The sequence below is a fragment of the Lucilia cuprina genome, chromosome 5, assembly GCF_022045245.1.
Source record: "Lucilia cuprina isolate Lc7/37 chromosome 5, ASM2204524v1, whole genome shotgun sequence".
NCBI classification, from domain to species: Eukaryota; Metazoa; Arthropoda; class Insecta; order Diptera; family Calliphoridae; genus Lucilia; species Lucilia cuprina.
In genome coordinates, this window is record NC_060953.1 from 64,435,215 (window position 1) to 64,456,254 (window position 21,040).

At 29.4% G+C, this 21,040-nt stretch overlaps 2 protein-coding genes across 3 annotated transcripts; both read right to left on the reverse strand.

Moving 5' to 3' along the window:
* Positions 1-677: 677 nt before the first annotated feature.
* LOC111677092 (cysteine and histidine-rich protein 1 homolog) lies at positions 678-16,157 on the reverse strand. Its single transcript, XM_023438147.2, has 9 exons — positions 15,193-16,157; positions 4,092-4,150; positions 3,873-3,987; positions 3,671-3,794; positions 1,582-1,734; positions 1,351-1,511; positions 1,158-1,274; positions 997-1,082; positions 678-880 (listed from the first exon to the last, which is right to left on the reverse strand). The coding sequence occupies exons 1-9, from the start codon at positions 15,685-15,687 to the stop codon at positions 853-855; spliced, it is 1,338 nt and encodes a 445-aa protein (XP_023293915.1). The 5' UTR covers positions 15,688-16,157; the 3' UTR covers positions 678-852.
* A 2,111-nt stretch (positions 16,158-18,268) lies between these two features.
* LOC111677074 (probable splicing factor, arginine/serine-rich 7) lies at positions 18,269-20,514 on the reverse strand. 2 transcript variants are annotated; one of them, XM_023438125.2, is made up of 3 exons: positions 20,335-20,514; positions 19,821-20,276; positions 18,269-19,765 (listed from the first exon to the last, which is right to left on the reverse strand). In XM_023438125.2, the coding sequence occupies exons 2-3, from the start codon at positions 20,208-20,210 to the stop codon at positions 18,638-18,640; spliced, it is 1,518 nt and encodes a 505-aa protein (XP_023293893.1). In that variant the 5' UTR covers positions 20,211-20,276; positions 20,335-20,514; the 3' UTR covers positions 18,269-18,637. The 2 variants fall into 2 exon arrangements, with proteins under 2 accessions (XP_023293893.1, XP_046808942.1); XM_046952986.1 differs by having other exon boundaries at positions 19,821-20,514.
* Positions 20,515-21,040: the final 526 nt, after the last annotated feature.

Sequence of the window (21,040 nt, forward strand, 5' to 3'; positions counted from 1 at the left end):
CTTTTCAAAGTTTTTTTGTAAAAGATTCCTTTCTACATCGAAAAACTGACGAAAAACGGGGACCGTATTGGCCCCTATTCTGCATTTCAATTTGAATTGAAATTTTCTCCGTTTAGCAACTTTGGTATTCTGCATTTCAATTAGACTCTTCGTCACATAAACAACAAAAAAAAAACGTAATTACGATCAAAATGCAGAATACACACAAAGCATTGAAACGAAATGGAATTGCTTCTTCTTTTTCTTACGATTCAGTTTTTTGTTGGAATATTTTTATTCGATCATTGCGTAACTGAATGCGTAAACGTAATCGAAATGCAGAATGGGTGTGATTAACTTATACAAGATCGTATAAACTTTCGATATCGACATTAAGCAAGAATATAGTAGATTCCTTGTTCCAAAACAATAATATTATAAAGAAATTGAAAAATTTTAACAAATTTTACTTGAACTTGTATGCGTTAACCAGGCCCTGCATAAGTCAATCATAAACAAAGAAAAACTGCTGCAAAAGCGTAAGATTTATAATAAAATAAAATACTATTTGATTTCGAATGAGATTATTTTAGGAAATGTGAAAAAATCTCAAACATATTTTAAAGAAATTAAAAGTTTTTGAAGAAAATTTGTATCTTTGTCAATTGAAAGATATTTCTTTAATAACTAGTGCCGTGTTTTGAATGTTTCTTTTTATTTTTATTTTCTTTTTTAATAGTTCATTTTTATGTTTATAGTTAACATTAGAAGACAACAAATTGTGTGATTTTTGTATTATAAAATAAAAGAAAACGAAGAATGCTTAAAGTTAATAAAATTAAACTAATCTAAGAATTATGTTAAAAGATTTATTTATTTATTAAGCAAAAACATCAAGAGACTGTAAAAGAGAAAAAAGTAAAGATATTTTTAATACAGTCAAACATATTTATCACAAGTTTTAAAAGTTTATAAAACTTTATAAAACTTAAACAGTTAATTGTTTTAAATACATACCGGAAATTAATGCCTTTATTAGACAACAAACGATTGCATTCATTGCTATCCGGTAAGGGTAAAGTATAATAATCACTTTCGGTACTCTGTTAAATAAAGAAGGAAATGTAAATAATTAATTTTATTTAAATCTTTATTTTCTAAAATAATAGAAAACTTACTTGTTCTGTAAAATCATGTTTATAAATTTGTGTACCAACTTTCATGTCAGAGAAAGGACCTTTCAAAGCAAAGAAATGTATACTCATAGGAGTACTAGTTTTAGTTTTCAAAATAAGCTAAAGTACACAAAAAAACAATTAATAAAACATAATTATTAATAATAAGTTAATTATAATATTTCAAATAAATTACCTGATAGGTAATAGTTCTATCATTCGATTGATGTGGATCACGTTGACTATTATTTATTCTTGCCTTAACTACCCATTGATGATTAAATGCTGAAAATCTAGCAGTTTCATAGAATAATTTATGAACATATTCATCGGTACGATAAGGTTTCATTTGTAAGTCTTTAATTTGCAAAAAGAAAAAAATAATAAAATATTAATTAGCATGAATAATATGTCAATCAATCCGTACCATTAAAGATAATTTTTTCATAGCTCAAGAGATCAATTAGGGTATTGAACATTTTCTTTTCTTCTTTGATTTTAGCATCGTGAGCCTCTAAGGCGGCCATTACCTCATAGCCAGATTTGGTGGGATGCAAGCAGCTGCGTTCATGTTCAGTAGCTAGAAAATAATAGAAAAATTATTTACTTTTTATTAAGAATTTAAAATTTCCCTAAACATTTTTTCAGGAAATTTTACTAAAATAAATCAATATTTTTAGCGGTTTCAAAGAAATTTGCTAGAAATTAAAAATTTCACTAGAAATTGGAAATTTCACTAGAAAAAACAACATTTCAGTGAAATTTTTAATAAGAGTTTCATTAAGAAAATGTGTTTTATTTTTGACATTCAAATATAGGATTTTTACTGCTTCTAAAACTAAGATTAGATACAGTTCAGAGTTGCCAAAAATGAACAACGCCCTAATGTAAAATTCATAAGTTTTATCACCCGAATTTGAAGCACTTTGGGTTAATAGTTTTGATGAAAATTCCACACTTTTTTCTGTGAAATTTAACGTTAAATTCGAAATCATTTAAAAAACGAAATTTCGCTATAAAATTTATTTGACTTTCGGCATTTCACAATAATTTGTAATTTCTCTACAAATTTTTAAATTTCTCCAAATTTAGACATTTTAAATTTCTCTATAAATTCGGAATTTCACCAATAAATCGAACGTTTTACTAGAATTTCGGGCTAATTTGGCAAAACGGTAAGGTACCAAAAAGTCCCCTTTTATGGGTTCTCACTTAATCCAGACTCTACATACTTAATTTCACGTTTTTAGATTCAATATTATAGAAATTTCAAAAAGTACCTTATGAAGAACGAAAAAGTACCAAAAAGCCCCCTTTTATGGGTTCCCACTTAATCCAGGCTCTACATAAATAATTTCATGTTTCTAGTTTCAATATTATAGAAATTTCAAAAAAGTACCTTTTGTAGAACGAAAAAGTACTTAAAAGTTCCCTTTTATGTGTTTTCACATAATCCGGACTCTACAAACTTAATTTCATGTTTCTAGGTTTAATATTATAGAAAATTCAAAAATTACCTTTTGTAGAACTAAAAGTACCAAAAAGTCCCTTTTTGTAGATTCTTACCTAGTCAAGGCCCTACATGCTAAATTTTATGTTTCTAGGTTTAATATTATAGAAAATTCAAAAAGTTACTTTTGTAGAACGAAAAAGTACCAAAAAGTTGCCTTTTATGTGTTCAGATCTAATCCGGGGTCTACATACTTAATTTCATGTTTCTATGTTCATTATTATAGAAAACTCAAAATACCTTTTGAAAAACGCAAAAGCACAAAAAAGTTCTCTTTTATGGGTTCTCATCTAATTCCGAATCTACGTACTAAATTTCATGTCCCTTGCTTCAATATTATAGAATATTCCAAAAGTACCTTTTGAAATTCTCACCTAATTTCATATTTCTAGGTTCAATATTAGAAAAAATTCAAAAGTACCTTTTAAAAACAAAAAAGTACCAAAAGTTCCCCTTTTATGGTTTCTAACTTAAGGCAGGCTCCAAATACTTAATTTTATGTTTCTAGCCAATAACAACACACTAGTGCTGCTCTCGCTCTGCTACTCTTGCTCTGCTGCTCTCGCTCTGCCTTGTTTTTATAAACAAGAGTACAATAACAAAATTTACCGTATGATTATGTATTTTGTTTTTTGCAATATCTGCATGAATAAAAAATTTAAATTTTTTATGAAATTTTCAGAGGTTGTCTCCGATTTTTGTTCATATCTCCGTTATTTATAGATCGATTTGGCTGATTTCAAATAGCGATCTTCCCAAAAGCATGTCTAACAGAATTATTGAAGATTCGGATCTTGCCGATATCTAGGGTCCTCTAAAAACAGATTTCAACAAACATACAGACCGACAGACGAACATGGCTTAATTGACTCCGCTATCTATAAGGATCCAGAATATATATACTTTATAGGGTCGGAAAATTATATTATAGAAATTACAAACGAATCACGAAGGTAAATATAAAATAAAAAAAACATACAAACAAGTATAATTCAAAAAAACTTACTTTCATGATTTGGTCCACGCCATTGACAACCAATTCTAGAATATTTACATTTAGTGGGTCGTTCTTGACACTCGTGTTGTTCATGACGATCTAAAGATTTATACGGAAATTCTTTATTGCAAAACTAAAGAAAAGAAAGAAGAGAAAAATAACATTAATAGAAAAATCGTTTTATGTAAAACTAACAAAAAATTTCACTAACCTGACATTCACTAGGCAATTCGGAAGCCGCCTTTTCAACGGCCAAATTGCGAGAAGCAGTACTTTTGGAAATTTCCACACGACAATTGGGACAAGTGGCAATTTGATCACGTAAGCTTAAAAAAAGTAAAAACAAATTAAAAATTACAAAAAAATTAAATAAAATTTTTCATGTTTATTTCTTTTTATGTAAAATTTTTAAAAAGTTTATGATTTTTACCGTCCATCAGCTAATAAATGGGTAAAACAGGCAGCACACATTAAATGACCCATTTGACACTAGAAACAAATAAAAGAAAGTAAAAAAATAACATTAATTGATTAAATTTTTTTAAGAATTAAAAAAAACATAAGAAGAATTGTTTAAATTAAATATAATTAAATTTTTTTTTTAATACCTGTAAATGAAAGAGAAGAAAAAATAAAAAACAAAATTAGTTTTTATGAATTAACAGTTTTTTTTTATATAACAGCGACTAGAATTGAAGATGTAGATGAAAAAGGGAGTTTAGAAGGATTTTTGTTTATTGGTTTTTTTGGGATTGAGCTTAAGGAAGATTTTATTGTGACTGGTTATGAACTAAAGTGAGCTGTGAGAGATGATAATGATTTAATGATTTTCAAGTTTGATTTTGTTGTGAAATCTATATGTAAATATGATGATCTCAACCAATTTTTAAGTGAAAATAAAAAAACAGACGCAAATTTAAGTTTTATTTTTATTTTATTTTTTTTAATAGAAAACTTTATTGAAAACTTTATTATTTGGTGGTTTTGTAGGTTTTTTAAACAAAATTATTTTAAATACTCAATAATAAAAATACATTTTTTATATATATTATATAAAGCTAAGGTGTTATGTTACTATTAATTAAAAAAATTCTTTAATAATAATAATAATTATACGCATTTGCTATGGTTAAAAATTTAAAAATTATACAAATTCTTATAACTACTAACATATATGTTTCTTTTTTCTTTTTTAATTGTATTTAGTCATTTTTATGTTGGATTTGTAATACGAATTACTTATTTGAAAATAAATGTTTTTTGCTATTTCTTTTTTATTTAGTTTTATATTAAATAATTTATTTGTATTTTTTTTTTCTAAATTACCAATTTATTTTTTTATATAAAATAAAAATTACAGTAACTTTTAGTAAATAATGCTGTGTATAAGTTTATTTTCTTTTTTTTTAATTAATAAATATTTGTTTTTTTTTTTTGTCGTTGTTAATTTTTATGAATTTGTTAAGATTCTTATCAAAAAATCAATCTTATCAAAATTTTCCAATTAACTCTTATTTTTGTAATTTAAGGGATATTTTTTTATATTTGTTATAATTTTTAAAAGTTTTTTTATATTTTAATACTTTTTGTATTAGTATTTGTGTTAAAAGTTAAAAGTTATCAAAAGAAGGGAAAACTTATAAATTCCACTGTATCGAAGTATTGCAGACCATTCTTTTTGACTGCTAATCTAATCAACAATGAACTTTGTCGAATTTCCTTTTCCAAATTCGTTATTAAATACAATCCTTGTTTCTATAGAAAGTCATAGGTTCGATATTTCACTAGAAATTGAAAATATAATTGAAACTTCAAAATTCCTATTGATTGATCTAGAATATTTCCCAATCAATAATGAACTTCTTAATTTGTGTAAAAAGTTACATTTTCTTTCCTTATTCGTTGGAAAATACAATCCTTGCTTCACTAGAATTTCATTAGTTCAATATTTCACTAATAATTAATAAAATCATTGAAGTTTAACCCGACTTTTAAAATTTCGCAAGAAATTCTAAATTTTTTTCTAAAGATTTAAAAAAGTTCAATATTTCACTAGAAATTGATAAAATCATTAAAAGTTCGAAAGGCATTAGTCTTTCAAAAGCAAAATTTTATTAAAATTTCACATAAAATCGAAATTTTACTTAATATTAGAAATTGAAAATTTCAATTTAAAAAAATTCAAACTTAATGTAAAAATCAAATATATAAATAGAAATTTTACTAAAAATCTAAATTTTTATTAGAATTTCACTAGAATTTCCAAAATAAAACTTACAATTCAAAATTTTATAAGATATTTAAGATTCCGGCAAAATTTAAAAATAAAAATCGAAAATTTTACCAAAACTTAATTTAACCAAAAAAATTCAAAAATGTATTAAAGTTTAATTAGAATTTCGAAATTTCTTAAGAAATTCCAAATTTCAATAATATTTGAAACTATACTAAAAATTGAAAATTTCATCAGAAATTCGAAATTTTATCAGAAATCATAAATTTTAATTAGAAATTCAAAAATTCATAAAAAATCGAAATTTTACTTAAAAATTTGCATTTTTTTCAATAATTATTAGGTTTAGGTTAAAGGAGCATTATGCACCATAATGAGGTGCTACACTTCATTATAGAGCATAAGGTCCATTGTGATTCCCTTCCTAGATAGAGAAACAAAACACTGGAAAATAATAAAAATAACATAAATAAAATGAAGAACGAAAAAAAGGCTGACCGATTCCTGTGATGGTTTCAAACTGGAAATTTTAACGAATTGATACACTACAGAAATAGAGAATCTCCTAATCTCCCTATAAAATCCTATCGAAAAAATAATTTCTCAGATAAAACTCAGTAGACTGCGAGGGTTGAGACCCTCAATTTCCCCCAGTTCATCATGCTACTTATTGCCCAGACATTTCAACATGAAATTCTGTATTTTAAGATAGTGTTTACTAGTTCCTCTGCATAATATCTACTTTGTCCCAATTGAGCAAAATAACTGTCATAATCCCCCAGTTCATCATGCTACTTATTGCCCAGAATTTTCAACATGAAATTCTGTATTCTGAGATAGTGTTTCCTAGATCCTCTGCATAATATCTACATTGTCCCAATTGAGCAAAATAACTGTCATAATCCGTAAACTGCCCTCGCATCAAGTGTTAACCACAATGTCTTTGATATATTGCAATCCATTCTATTATTCCAAGACTAATTGATAATGACAGGAATCCGCATCGAAAATAAACATATAATAGAGACAGAAGAGAGGTTTCACTGCTCTTTCCCTATTATCTATGTAAAAATTCGAATCGTGCGCAACCTAATTATCATGCAAACGGCAGTGCTCAACAACCAACATAGTCCAAAAGTAAACAGTCACGTACAGGCCCTATTCTTAATAATAAACTAATTCCCTCTGAGTTTATTTCCTCTCCTACATATACCTAAAACACGCTAAAGGGGGAGACAGAAGATAGGTTTCACTGCTCCATTTCTATCACTGCTCTTTTCCTATAATCTATGTAAAAATTTGAATCGAGTCTTCACTATACATAGTCCTGCAGTGAACAGTCTCGTACAGGCCTATTTTGAATAATAAATACACTGTAAGTTTATTTCCTCTCCTACACGCTAAAGGGAGAGTCAGTAGATAGGTTTCACTGCTCCATCCTTATCATCTATGTCAAGATTCGAACCTAGCTCGTTCACAACCTCATTATCATGCACACTGAAGTGCCTGAACGCCCAACACACGAATGTCAGATGCTTTACAAGAACACCTGCATTAACGGCCTTTTTTTCGTCCACTGGTTAGACTTGAGAACGGTCTACCTCGCGCCCCTGGTTGAGCCGGTCCATGTACAAGCCCTTTGCTAAACTATTCAAGCTATCTAATCTCTTGCCATTGTAGCTCCGTTGCGGAATGACAGGCAACAAGGGCTTAATGCACACCCCGACACCCCGAAGGAAGAAGCTGGTCTAAAGTCAATAGAAGGGGAAACAAAACCCCAACATCAGTTGAAATCAATCAATATACCGGAAAGTGACCATCCTTACGATGTCATGAAAGAATCAATCGAAAGTTTTTCCCCAGGAAAGAACTATCGGCCACAGTCGAACAGTTACAACAACAACAACTTAAAATTTTCGTCAATGATTAGCTTGTGAAAGTGTAATTAAAATGTGTATTTCTATTATATAAATAAAAAATGAAATATGAAAAGAATTTTGCTTAAAATGACAAAAAATAGCTAAGAAAACAAACAAACGAAAAAAAGAACAATTACTGGATTCAAAGACAAAATTTTTTGCGTAGCAAGAAAAAAGTATTTAAAAATATAATATTACACAAGTTACCTGCAGACGCCACAATGTATAAACATACAATAAACAAAAGACTTGCAACAAGGAATTTTCTTTTGTATCTAATTAACATTAAGATATTTTTAGTTATGGCGAAAAAAAACTAATTAGCATTAAGTAGCCCTGAAAACGTAGGTTTGTCTAGTGTCTGTGTGTGTAAATAAAATCTAAGAATAAGCACGTATAAGAATTTAAAAGAAAAACATTTGCAAGCCTATTAAACTATCTTTTAAATTGAATATAAAACTTGCCCTTTGAATGAATTGCAATCAAAACTGTACTGTTGTCTGCTATAGAAAATGTATTTGTATATGTATACATACCAATGTATATAATAATAGAATAATAGTGTTATGAATTAATGCACAAAACAACAATGTTAAACAGTTGTTCTTTTTGCTAATTTAGTATATATTTTTTTTATCTACATATATTGTTGTTATAATTTGTAGTATTTTCGAGGCGGCTTAATGACCGTGACAATCATATGCAATTGTAGATGTTCATTTTTTTTATATAAATTTCTCTGTCTGTATGTGGCAATAGGATATAGTTTAAATATTTAGTTATTTCTTTATTTGTAGAAATATTTTGTTATACACACAGTTTATTAAGAATTTATCACATTGTTTATTAAATACACATTATTGATAAGTTTATTGCATTTAATATTTTTAAAAGATTATAATAAAATTAGCTATTTAGCTTTGTCCACCACTTTGACATTGATCAATATTTTGCGCATTATATTGATCAATCGTGTTATCAGCAGTCTTGACTAATTGTAATGTCATTCACCGACGTTTATTCAAAAACATATTATCCAATCTAATAATAGAAGAGACAGCAACTGTCTACAATTTGTTGAAAAATTGTTTTAACAACAAGTCAAAGTTATAATATTAGAGTTTAACACAATAAGTTGATTATTAATTAAATAGTATTAAGCTATATATGTAACAGTTGTTAGATCTTACATTGTTGTAAGTTGTCACTTCAACTTACAATGTTTGTCCCGTTTCCGCTTCGCTCTGGAACGATCCGATTCTCAATCGGCCAAAGATTGCCAACTCAGCAATAGCTGCATCAACCGGAAGTTTTTTCCGCGGGGAAAAACATCCTGTCACAGCCAACCTGTTACAACAACAATGTTTGTCTTGCAATATTGTCAGAAAAACCATACGACTCTTAAACATTTTCTGAACTATCTTTTGACAACATTGAAAGATCTGACAACTGTGTATGTTGTTGTTGTAACAGTACGAATGTGGCCAATAGTTCTTTCCTGGGGAAAAAAATTTAAGTTGATACAGTTGTCGCTGGGTTGACAATCTTTAGTCGAGTATAACTTGAGTCGTTCAGTCTATTAACCAACTGTCCGAAAACGCCAAATAACTCAATAATCTACTATTTGTCTGACAACCATATTTTACAACTTTTAGTCTAGTTCTTATTCTCAGACTATTACACAACTTTTCGAAAAACCCCAAATAACTGATAAATCTATTTGTTAAATTTTCTTAAACTTTTTTAAGTGCAAGTAGGATTATAACCTTTCTGAAGATCTATTGAAATGTTTTGTCTTACAACATTCTTGATTTCTATTCCCAAAAACTTTTAATCTACAAACGTTTCCACGACATTTGTTGTTATTATTCACAGTCTAATACACTACTTTACGAAAACCCCAAATAATTGACTAATCTACTATTTGTCTGACAACCATGTATCACAGCTTTAAGTCTAGTTCTTATTGTCAGACTATTACACAACTTTTCGAAAAACCCCAAATAACTGATAAATCTATTTGTTAAATTTTCTTAAACTTTGTTAAGTACGAGTAGGATTATAACCTTTCTAAAGATATATTGAAATGTTTTATCTTAAACATTCTTTATTTCTATTCCTAAAAACGTTTCATCTAGAAATTTGTTTTATAAAATTATTACGCAATTTTGAAGTTTATATATTTCAATACCTTAGAGTTCATAGTTTATTGAACTCTTCATTCGGTAAAAGTAATAAATGAAAATAAATAATTTAGAAAAGAAATGTAATTTATAAAAGGAATAAAAACAGAACTATTGGTTAAAGAAAACAAAAACAACAACAATAACAAAAAAAAACAACGACAGTTTATAACCGACCTCCTAACAAATAGACAACCTAAGAAATTCTTGTTTTTGTTTGTATACATAAACACAGCTGATAGATATAAAAACGTATTTACTAAATAAAAGAATAAGAGTGAGTGCCACAACATATTGTATAGAAAAAAAGTAAACAAATTTGTAAATTACGCTTTATAATTGAACTAGAAAAACAAGTTTTAAGTTTTATCTATGGTTTTGAAAAAAAGAAAACAAGTCAAATAAAAGAACCTGTCGTCTCTCTATTTAGAAAATTCATAACAAAAGAAAAATCTAGTAAAAAAGGAAACTTTCTTTACATTACATTTCATTTTTGTTTTTTTTTTAAGAAATAAAATCTTATAATAAATTAAACTTTTATTTGGATTTAAAGACAAAGGAACTGATGTAAGGCATTTATAATAATAGCAGAGACTTTTAAGGCAACTAAATAAATATTTATTCTTATTTATAAATTCCCTGCATTGGTCGTTTTGTTTATAAATATGAACTTTTAAGCACAACTGCAGCAACCAATAGGAGGACTGTTTTATTTAGGCTTTCATAAATTATAAAATAAAACTACCCAGGAAAAATCTTAGAACTTGTTCTAAAAACTACTAGTTCTAGAACAAGTGAAAACAGAACCACTTTAGATTCTTAAACAACAGCCTTGGAACTAGTAGTGTCGCCATTACTTCTGGAACCCGTTCCTTAGAATATTGTTGTGGTTCTCAAAAACTTCTAAAGAGTTTTTAAGGAACTTATTCTATGCAACTAGTTATACATTGCTACCACACAGAAAACGCTTTCAAATGTATATTTTTGTATTCAACTAAACTACAAGATATTAAAAGGATCCTTAATTGAATGGTAGCGAGAGTAGGGAAAGTTAGCTGCTAAAAATGCTAAAAAAAAGAAATATTTGTTTATACGTTCTCTGAAACTTCCATGGAACTAGTTCTGAGGTTGACAAATTCAAACAAAAATGATTGATTAAAGAACTAATTCCAGAAGCGTTCCAAAGAACGAGTGTCGACTATATAACGCTTCCTCAGAACCAGTTCCGTCCGAAGGTGACAATTTCAAACAAAAAAATCCTTGGTCTCAACGCCAAACTAGAGCGAGTTCAGGCTAAAATCCTTTTTACCTGGGATGTTTTTTAATAACACAGGACAATAAATTTTAAACCCAGATTCCAAAGTACACTTTTGTAAAGCATTAAACACCACTAAATCAGACTCTGTCCTCAAAATTGATTCATCACATCAGCCATTACATACATCGTGTCATAAAGTTTAGAAAAAACACATTTCACAAGTTTATACAGTGTGAAGACACATTTATTTGTAAAATTTGTTATACCACCTGAAAATCCAATTAGTCGACTTTGGAAAGAAGATTTAGAAAACTAAACTACGGTCTCTAAATTTCAAATTTTGTTGTCTTTTAATTATGTTTTACACCTTAGGATGATCTCCCCTTTTTAAAATGGCAATCAAGAGATCATAATATAAGACAGAATATGAATTCATATTAACTCAGTTAAAAATCTATCTAACACTCTATTATTCTCTGATCAGTTAAAGATCATTGATCTGTTAATTGTCATTACCATATGGTTTTAAAATATTTTTCCCTACAAAAGAATCTAATAACTGTTTACATATGTGCTAAAAATAAACAGAAACGCTCCCTAATTATTAAAGTTAACTAAAGTTAAACATACCCTTATAGCAATTTGCTAAAAAGAGGGTGATAAATGTTTACTTAGGTGACCATTACCAGCCTATAAAGACCTTAATAACTATAAGATCTAAAACTCAAAAATCACCTGGCATCATTTAAATACAACAAACTGGATTAAAACCAAAAATTGTTAAGGTATAAAAACAACAGACACAACACTGATAATATTCTCAACAAAACAGCTGACCTTTTTTTTCTTTCTTTCATCCAGTTGTCATGATTATAAATCCCCCCTACACGCAGTAAATGGTGTTTAAATACATAGATATTCCAAAAAAAAGTGTATTAACAAGAGTGTATGTATATGTTGGAGTATATATAAACCCAACCCAGTAATGATAATACAATAAGAAAAACTGCATTTAAATATCGTATATAACCACATACATATACATATGTACATACATAAATATGACGACGAAAGAAGGCAATAGTGTGTTGATAACATTATGATATTGACTTGTAGATACAGATACATTGTATTATTATTTCAATACAAATGGTGTTGTTGCATTTTATAGTTGTTAAAGAAATAAATAAATATAAATGAAAAAGACAATACGCATGTGCTGATAATATAACACCACCATCATCTTTATTACAAACACATATATTTTATAATATTGCCAGCCGTTTATATGGTATGTGGATATAAATGTATCTGTAAATCTAGAGATATATAGCAACAATAACAGAGAAGTGAAAATATAACAGAATATCTGATGAATATAGAAACCAAAGCATAAACTTGTTCAAAACAAAACTTTTCACGAATATGGGGAGAATAATAAAAATATAAACAAAAACAAAAATATATGATGATAGCCCACACTCGTATGTACCCCAACGTACACACAGATACTTAGATGTATTCTTGGGTATGAGGTAACACTTAAGGGAATATAATTATGGGTGAATATCGTTGTACTTATGGGTATGTGTGTGTTGTAGACCGAACATATACATTGGAGTACAGACTAGATTATTGTCTAGACTATAAACTGAACTAGAGTATAAACTCGACTAGAGTATAATATAGACTAGACAATATAATAGACTAAAGGCATGACTATAGAGTATACTAAAAACTACACTATATGCCAGACTATAGACTATACTAAAAACTACACTATATGCGAGACTATAGACTATACAAAAGACTGTACAATAGACTAGACTATAGACTAGACTATAGACTAGACTATAGACTAGACTATAGACTAGACTATAGACTAGACTATAGACTAGACTATACACTAGACCATAGACTAGACTATAGACTAGACTATAGACTAGACTATAGACTAGACTATAGACTAGACTATAGACTAGACTATAGACTAGACTATAGACTAGACCGTAGACTAGACTATAGACTAGACCGTAGACTAGACTATAGATTAGGCTATAGACTAGACTATATGCATGTATTATAGACTAGATACGAAACACCCTTAAACACATATCCGTTGGTGTATGGCTAGTATATGTATTTGGTCAGATATGTATGTGAATATGGGTACACACTATATGTTTTCAATACTTGCTGACATTATAGCGTTTAAAACGTAGAACGATAGAGAGAAAAGAAAAAAATTACAAATAAAAACAAATGCAGTATGATGGCTAATGATAATAAATTAATACATATAAAACAAAGACACAAAGTTATACAGAAATCATATGTTTTTTTTTTAAAGTCTGTCGTATGTTTACAGCTATTTTGAGTATTTTTTTTTATACATATTTAAAAAAAGTGATTTTTCAATATCTATGTACGTACATGCCAACAGCAAGTTTTAAAATATTCTTTGTTAGTCAAACTGGTAGATACAAAAAAAATGTTAGTGGAAATAAAATAAACGTAAAAAACTATATACATACAAACTTATGAATATATTACATACAAACATACATATGAATGTACGTACATACATTTAAAACATTTATTTGTATGGACATTGTATATAGTATTTACAAAAGTTGCAATAAGAACTGAGCAGGTTTTTTAGAACAAAAAAAAAAAACTATAAACAACGACGTAATTTACTTCCTCTCTATTTTGTAAAATAATAAATGCCTTGATTTACAATAATACTTGAAAAAAACTGTAAACTTGGTAAATGAAAAAAAAGAGCAATAGAGAAGTGAAATTTATTACGTAGTTTTCATTAGAAAATTTATCATTGCACTTTTCTAAAATGAGTCAAAATGTTATGACTATTTTGTTTTAATAATTCAAAAATTTTCCTTAGCTTACAAAGTTATACTAATATAAAAGTAACTTCATACACATGAAATACTTTAGTGTTTTTTTTTTGGCGAGGAGAAATTTCTAACAACTAGAACTACTTATTATACAATCAAATAACTATGACAGCAGAAATTATTTGGAAATAATTATTTTGTTTTTCAATTTTGTTATTTAAAGCTACGATTTATTACATTTTGAAATTTTCAATTTATTATGATGAAATATGCATAAGCTTTTAAAGGTAGTTTCGTTAAGTTCGAAAACAACTTTAAAGTAAAGAAAATAATGCATTATTTTTCTTTACAATATTATTTTTATATAAAAATTTGTAATCTAAAAGTTTGACACTAATAATCATAAACAAAGTCTTATGTTTCTATTAAATATTTTTTATTAATTTATTATATTAAAAACTGCGCATTTTATTTGCTTTTTGCTAACTAACCAAGGGCTATTTAGGGGTTGTAAATGTTTAAATACGAAAACAAATTACGTTTCTTTTCTTTGCATTAGCGAAAAGAAAACTATTACTACAACTAATAAAACAGATTATAGACAATTTGTACCTATAGAAAAACACTAGACACTATGGCATGGAACTATTATCTACGTCGCATCAAAAAAAGAAGAGAGACACAAACAAAATAATAAAAACAAACACATTTGTTTACCCCTACTTAAATGATAACGACACAATCATAAAATATATTAATGACGTCGAAGTTTTACTGTTAAATTAAAGAAGATTTACAATTAAATGATAAATTATGCTGGTTTGAACCAATCAATTAATACAACCAGTATTGTTACAATTACAATATCAAAAACCACCAAAAATTTTCTCATACTCCTAAAGCATTTTATTAAATCATGATAAAAATGCCTTTAAAAGCCTAAAGTTAATAAATCCTTTGTATCTTCATCATCTTTGTCATATTTCTTTTAATTCCTAATAAATTTATTACACATCATTTCCCTTAAAAAAAACTGTTCAAATTTTTTTTCTTTTCCGAATTCAACAACTTTCAACTCACCTGATACATAGCGGTCTTAGGTAAATCCAAACACACCGCACAACATAATATACCACCCAAACGACTTTCAAGTTTCTCATAAGCAGCTGATTGCACCGTCAATGATGACGATGTTGACGGATGATCGAGTTTTTGTTTTTTTGCTAGTGGTTCGTTAGCATCAGCCGTTGTTGTTGGCGTATTGGTGGTGGTAGTTGTGGTTGTTGTATTAATATTACCAGAACCATTATTGTCATTCGATGTCTGTTGGTTCTGTTGTTGTGTCAAACTAGCCGAAGTGGAGGCAGAAGAAGCCCTTATTAAAGCGGAGGCCATACCGGAGGCGGTACCAGTGGCCAAGGATATGGTAGCCGATTGAGCTACAGCCTGTTGTTGCTGTAAAACAGCATTATTATCATTTAGTATTTCGGCTGCTGCCAATAAGGGTATAATATGGCCACTGGTAGTGGATGAAGGTGGCTGTTGGACAGCACTTGAAGATTCTACATCAGCCATGTTATTCTAAAAATATTTACTCTCTTAACACTTTAATCAGTATTAGAAATCTTGACACCACAAAAAAAAACAAAATGAATGAATCTCCACCCAATTTTTTCTTTCCCTAGTACCAGTATCTTCGTAACGTAATTTGATTTTGTTTTGTTTCGATTGTTTTTGTTTTATTCCTTTTTGTCTTGTTACTTTTACGCTGTCTTTTTTACGTCGTTATTCTAAATCGATTTTTCCTTGAATTTTTATCTTTCTTCTAGCTAGATTTTTTTCTCTAAATATAATTCTTGTAATTAGCAATTATCCAAATATGTTAAAAGCAATTAAATCGTAGAAATACCACAACAATTTGACAAACTTTTCAATGAATTTGTTTATTTATTAATTTAATGCACTTTTTTTTATTATTATATGATTTAAATTGGCATTAAAGAAAACGAAAAAATAAAATTTAACCGTTCACACGTCTTTCTCGTTCAGAGAAAATGAAGAGAATGAACAAAGAAAATTCTTCAAAAGTCTGCCTGCACTTTTTTTTATCGCTCTCCGGTTCATTTCAAGAATAATTATAATTGCAGCGATGGCGATGAACGGCAACTACACTGGGAGAAATTAGTAAGAGTTATTAAAGAAAACAAAATTACAATTTGTTAGCTGGTATTATTAGCTACAAAGTTCAAAAAAGCATACATATGTATATAATTTCTATAAGTCTGAGTAGCGCTGAAAACTAATTTCTTCTTCTCATCATGGTTTCTAGATATTAAGAATAATGTATATATGTATGTTATAAAGACTGAAAAATATCGTTTACCATATTTAAGACGTCGATTCGATCACTCCATATCAGTCCGCCGATAGCTAATAGTTAGAACACAACAACTTTAACCTTTATTTTAGAGAGGTATATTTCTGAATTTATCATATCTAAATTTTTCATTTCTCATATGATTTCAACGGAAATTTAATATTTTGTATAACAGGAAATCTTTGCTTGGATTTCTAACTGCCGGTCCAAACTAGGAAACATTTTTTTTCGAATAATCGAATAATTGACTTTTTGTCGGAAAAAGTCGAAGTCGACTATTTTGTTCCAAAAAGTCGGTAACTCAACTATCGTCTGTGAAAAAAGTCAGAAAGTCGACTTTGGAAATAAAACTCGAAAATAGTAGAAAAAAATAGTCGAAGAAAGTCAAAAAAGGACGAAAGAAATCAAGAAGTCTAAAAGTCAACTTTTTATTACATGAAAAAAGTTGAAAAATCGACTTTTCTTAAAATGCAAAAAGTCGACTTTTCGTTTCAACTATAGAACCCTACTCATTCATACAACAAAGACCTGGTTCACACTAGGAAACTTTTGATAGACCTGGTCCACACTAGGAAACTTTTGTTGAGAAACTTTTTCTTAATTCTCTTTTGAAGTTTACTTAATGTCCACACATAGAAACTTTTTTTCAGAAAATACTTGTAAATTGCATTGATTTGTTGTTGTACGAATGAAAAAAATAACAAAATAAGCTTCCAAGAACGGGAAACTCCTTAATTCTCCTTTAAAGAAAAGACCTGGTTTTTTGAAAAACAAAAGTTTCTCAACAAAAGTTTCCTAGTGTGAATCAGGTCTAACAAAACAAATTTTCGATTACGGGAAACTCCGTACCGCAAGAGATGAATGATATTTGCTCTCTTCCTCTCTCACGCAAAATCAAAAGTTTGATTTTGCGTTTCGGTTACGTTTCCGCATTCAGGGACGCAACGGTCGAAAATTGATATTCCGACAAAAAAAAAAAAAAACAGAATCGTAAGAAAAATCAATGCATTACGATTGTAACTACGTTTTTGTATTATTTTTTTGTAATATTTTAGTGACGGAGCTTCGAATCGGAATGCAGAATACCAAAGTTGCGAAACGAAGAAAATTTCGATTCGAATTGAAATATGGGTGAATAACACTTTGATATTTTTCTGAACTTAAGCGGTTTGAATAAACAAATCATTATCATCGTTGTAAACTGGTGTTATGGCGTTATAGGCTAGTCTGCTGCAATAACTAATAGAAAACTTTTTCAAGAGTTTGGGTGTAAAAAAATCGCTCAATTATCATACGTGTTGTAGATAAATATTAGGGAACAAAAAGTCGACTTTTCAAATTTATAAAAAGTCGACTTTCGACGCGATTTTTAAATTTAACTGTTTTTAAAATGTTTCTATGTATTAAAAATATGCTTCTAGGATTTAAAAATGTTTGTTTTTATAATACAGAAGCAATCTACTCTGTTATGTAACGATCCAAAATAGAATAACTAGGTCCTGTTCTTTTGACATCGATTTTTTTCGATAAAAAATTATAACGACTTTCCAATTATAAATTACAGCGGAAAATATATATAACGAACTACATACAATATAAATCAAAGAAATGTTTTTTCTTCAAAAAATCTTAATAATACGATGAGTATTAAGTTATTTTTCAATTAACTTTAAAATTTTAAAATATCTATAATTAAATACATCGTTTATACCACTACCAGTTATATCGACTAAATTTCCATTCCCATTGATGAAAAATAAAAAAAAACACACTCAACAATTTCTTAAAGGAATAAAATTAAAAGTAAATTCTCTTCTTGTTTATCTTTTAGTTAATTACGAGTACATATGAATTAAATTGTAAGTTATCTTCACTTAAGATAGAATAAAACAAAAGAAAAATGCTTATGCTGCAAAAGAATACACACAAAATTATATAGGAATATAAGAAAAAAACCTACAATTAGAATGTAAATTTAAGGTAGAAGGAGAAATACACTATGGTCTACAATTTCATAAGCTTGAAAAAGTAGTTGTTTAAAATTAAGGCAATAAAAATAAAAAATACAAATAATTATTTATGTTCATATATAAACGTTTTGTTGTTTGTTTGTTTCTTTGTTTGTTATCATTATTGTATATATAATCATCATGGTGAATTTGAAATATCCATGTTGTCCGATTTTTCAACACTGACAGATTTGCGAGACTTTGAATCAACACTAGATCTTGTGCTCTTGACTTCTATATCTTCAGAGATTGTTTTAAGCTTACGATCAGCAGGTGTACGCGAACGATTTTTGGAGGAAGAGGAGTTATTGGATGATTTAATAATGGGTGGTCCAATATCTTTGCTGCGACTGGAACGCGATCGAACAGTGGCTGGTGAGGGCGATATGGAACGACGTTTGCTGGCTGAGCGTGAAGAACGTATTGGGCGCTTCTCTTCACGTGTGCGGTGAGAACGTTTACGATCACGAGAACGGGAACGCTTTGTGCGGGAGCGTGAACGGCGCCCTCTAGAGGAACTACGGCGATGACGGGAGCGAGAACGTTTACTACGGCGTTCACGTGAACGAGAGCGTCGCTTGGATCTAGAACGGGTGCGGCTTTTACGACGTGAGCGAGAACGTTTGCGGGAACGTGATCGCTTACGTGAACGTGTGCTACGAGAGCGAGAACGTGAGCGTCGTTTTGACTTGCTGCGTGAGCGCCTACGTGTGCGTGAACGGGAACGTTTTCGTGACCTTGAACGATGAGAACGTGAGCGACTAGTGCGTCTATCCCTTGAACGCGATCTAGAACGTGAACGACGTCTTTTATCCTTAGCTAACATGCCAATCACAGGATCTATAGCCGCCGATATCATGTTCTGAGCTTCTTTAACAATCGTCATGGCCTCTTCGATTTCCTTTTGAGCAGCTTCATTCGACTTGGCCTCCGGTTTCATGATAGCATCCGTCGAATGATAAACACTTAAATAGCCACCCTTAAACTCCTGGCCATGCATTTTTAAAGCATTAATAATGCTTGGTTGATCACAAAATTCAATCATACAATAGGTTTTGTTGTCCTTTTCAGCCCAACGAGCATATTTCACCTCACCAGCACGTTGAAAACACTCCATAAGGTCATCCAAACGCCATTCATTCTTAACATCGCACACAATTATGGTGCGTCTTATTTCCTCAATCTTGCGTGCGTCGTAAAACGAGGGCAAGGCTGGATACTCGGGTAAATTGTTTTCCATTAATTTGGGATCATAAGTTTTAATGACCTGAAATAAGAGATGGTTAGAATTATTTTCGCTTTACATACATCCATTTACTTACCTGTTGGGGTGATTGGCCCTCTATGCGATTAACTACTTCCGGTGGTAATTTTGAATCCGGTTTTTGCAAACCCGGCACAATGGTACCATTCTTCGACATTTCCAAGGCCCTATATTCTTCCGGTATTGCCAAGACAGGTATAACAATTAACGCTCGATCTATGAACACCGTATTCGTTAAATGCTGCGCCACCGGTACACAGGTGCTATCAACATATTTCACATAACATATGCGAGACTGCACTGGGCAAGAGACATCCCGCACGGTTGGATACAAACGAATCTCTTCGATTTTACCAATGTTACCAAACAAGGCCTGCATTTGATCCTTCGTGGCTTGTGGTGCAATATTCGTGATTTGTATCACGCGTGGCGCATTGCCACCAGCCATGGTTGAAGGTTTTTTTCTTGATCAGCAGCGGCTCTACTTTCTCGAGTTTTCTCTAAATCTAAATTTCTATTGGTGGGGGTAAAATTGGATTATCTTCTATTTTCTGTGCCACTTTAAACTTAACTTGATAAATGAAATTACATAAATTTCTAATAATTACGTATCTTTCTCAATAAATTTTCACTATATTTAAAATTATTTTTATTAATTTCTATACACTAAAAACGTTTAAAATTAATTTTTGCTCGATTTTTTCACTGCAAATAACGCCATTTTTTTTAGTGTGCTTTTTCGGCATACAGTGATGACAATTTAGCTATTTTCAGGTGATTTTTTTGAATAATTTGCAAATATTTCAGCGGGTGAAGAAGCAGTGTTACAATTAGCGATATTCTAGCGATTTGTTAAGTGTTACCATTTAAGATTAATATTTTTTAAGATATAATTGTTTGCTGACAAAATTTTAAGACTTCTCAAAACTTTAAGAAAATTTATTTTTATATATATATGCTACAGCATCTTTAATCTGTTAAATTAGTTGTTGTACAGGATATACGAAACCAGCAGATATGGGATCTCTTCAATTCCTATATTTCTGCATATAACTTACCAATGCGATTTAAATCTCGGTAAAAATAACTATATGTACTTTTAACTTTTTGAAATTATTTAAACCGATTCTAAAAAGTTCTTTTGAACTAGTATACTTTCCATGCAAGGATCCAAAACAATTTAATTCATAATTCAGTTTTTTATATTATAATAATGATATAACAATTCTTCAAACTCTTTCCCTTTGATTTAATTTTTATAATGAATTATTAAAGCTT

Coding starts and splice junctions, on each gene's coding strand:
- LOC111677074 (XM_023438125.2), bottom strand. CDS start 20,210: ATGGCTGGTGGCAATGCGCCACGCGTGATACAAATCACGAATATTGCA. Junction 19,766..19,820: donor AGGGCCAATCACCCCAACAG/GTAAGTAAATGG, acceptor CTCTTATTTCAG/GTCATTAAAACTTATGATCC.
- LOC111677092 (XM_023438147.2), bottom strand. CDS start 15,687: ATGGCTGATGTAGAATCTTCAAGTGCTGTCCAACAGCCACCTTCATCC. Junction 1,512..1,581: donor TGAAAAAATTATCTTTAATG/GTACGGATTGAT, acceptor TGCAAATTAAAG/ACTTACAAATGAAACCTTAT. Junction 1,083..1,157: donor AACATGATTTTACAGAACAA/GTAAGTTTTCTA, acceptor TTTATTTAACAG/AGTACCGAAAGTGATTATTA.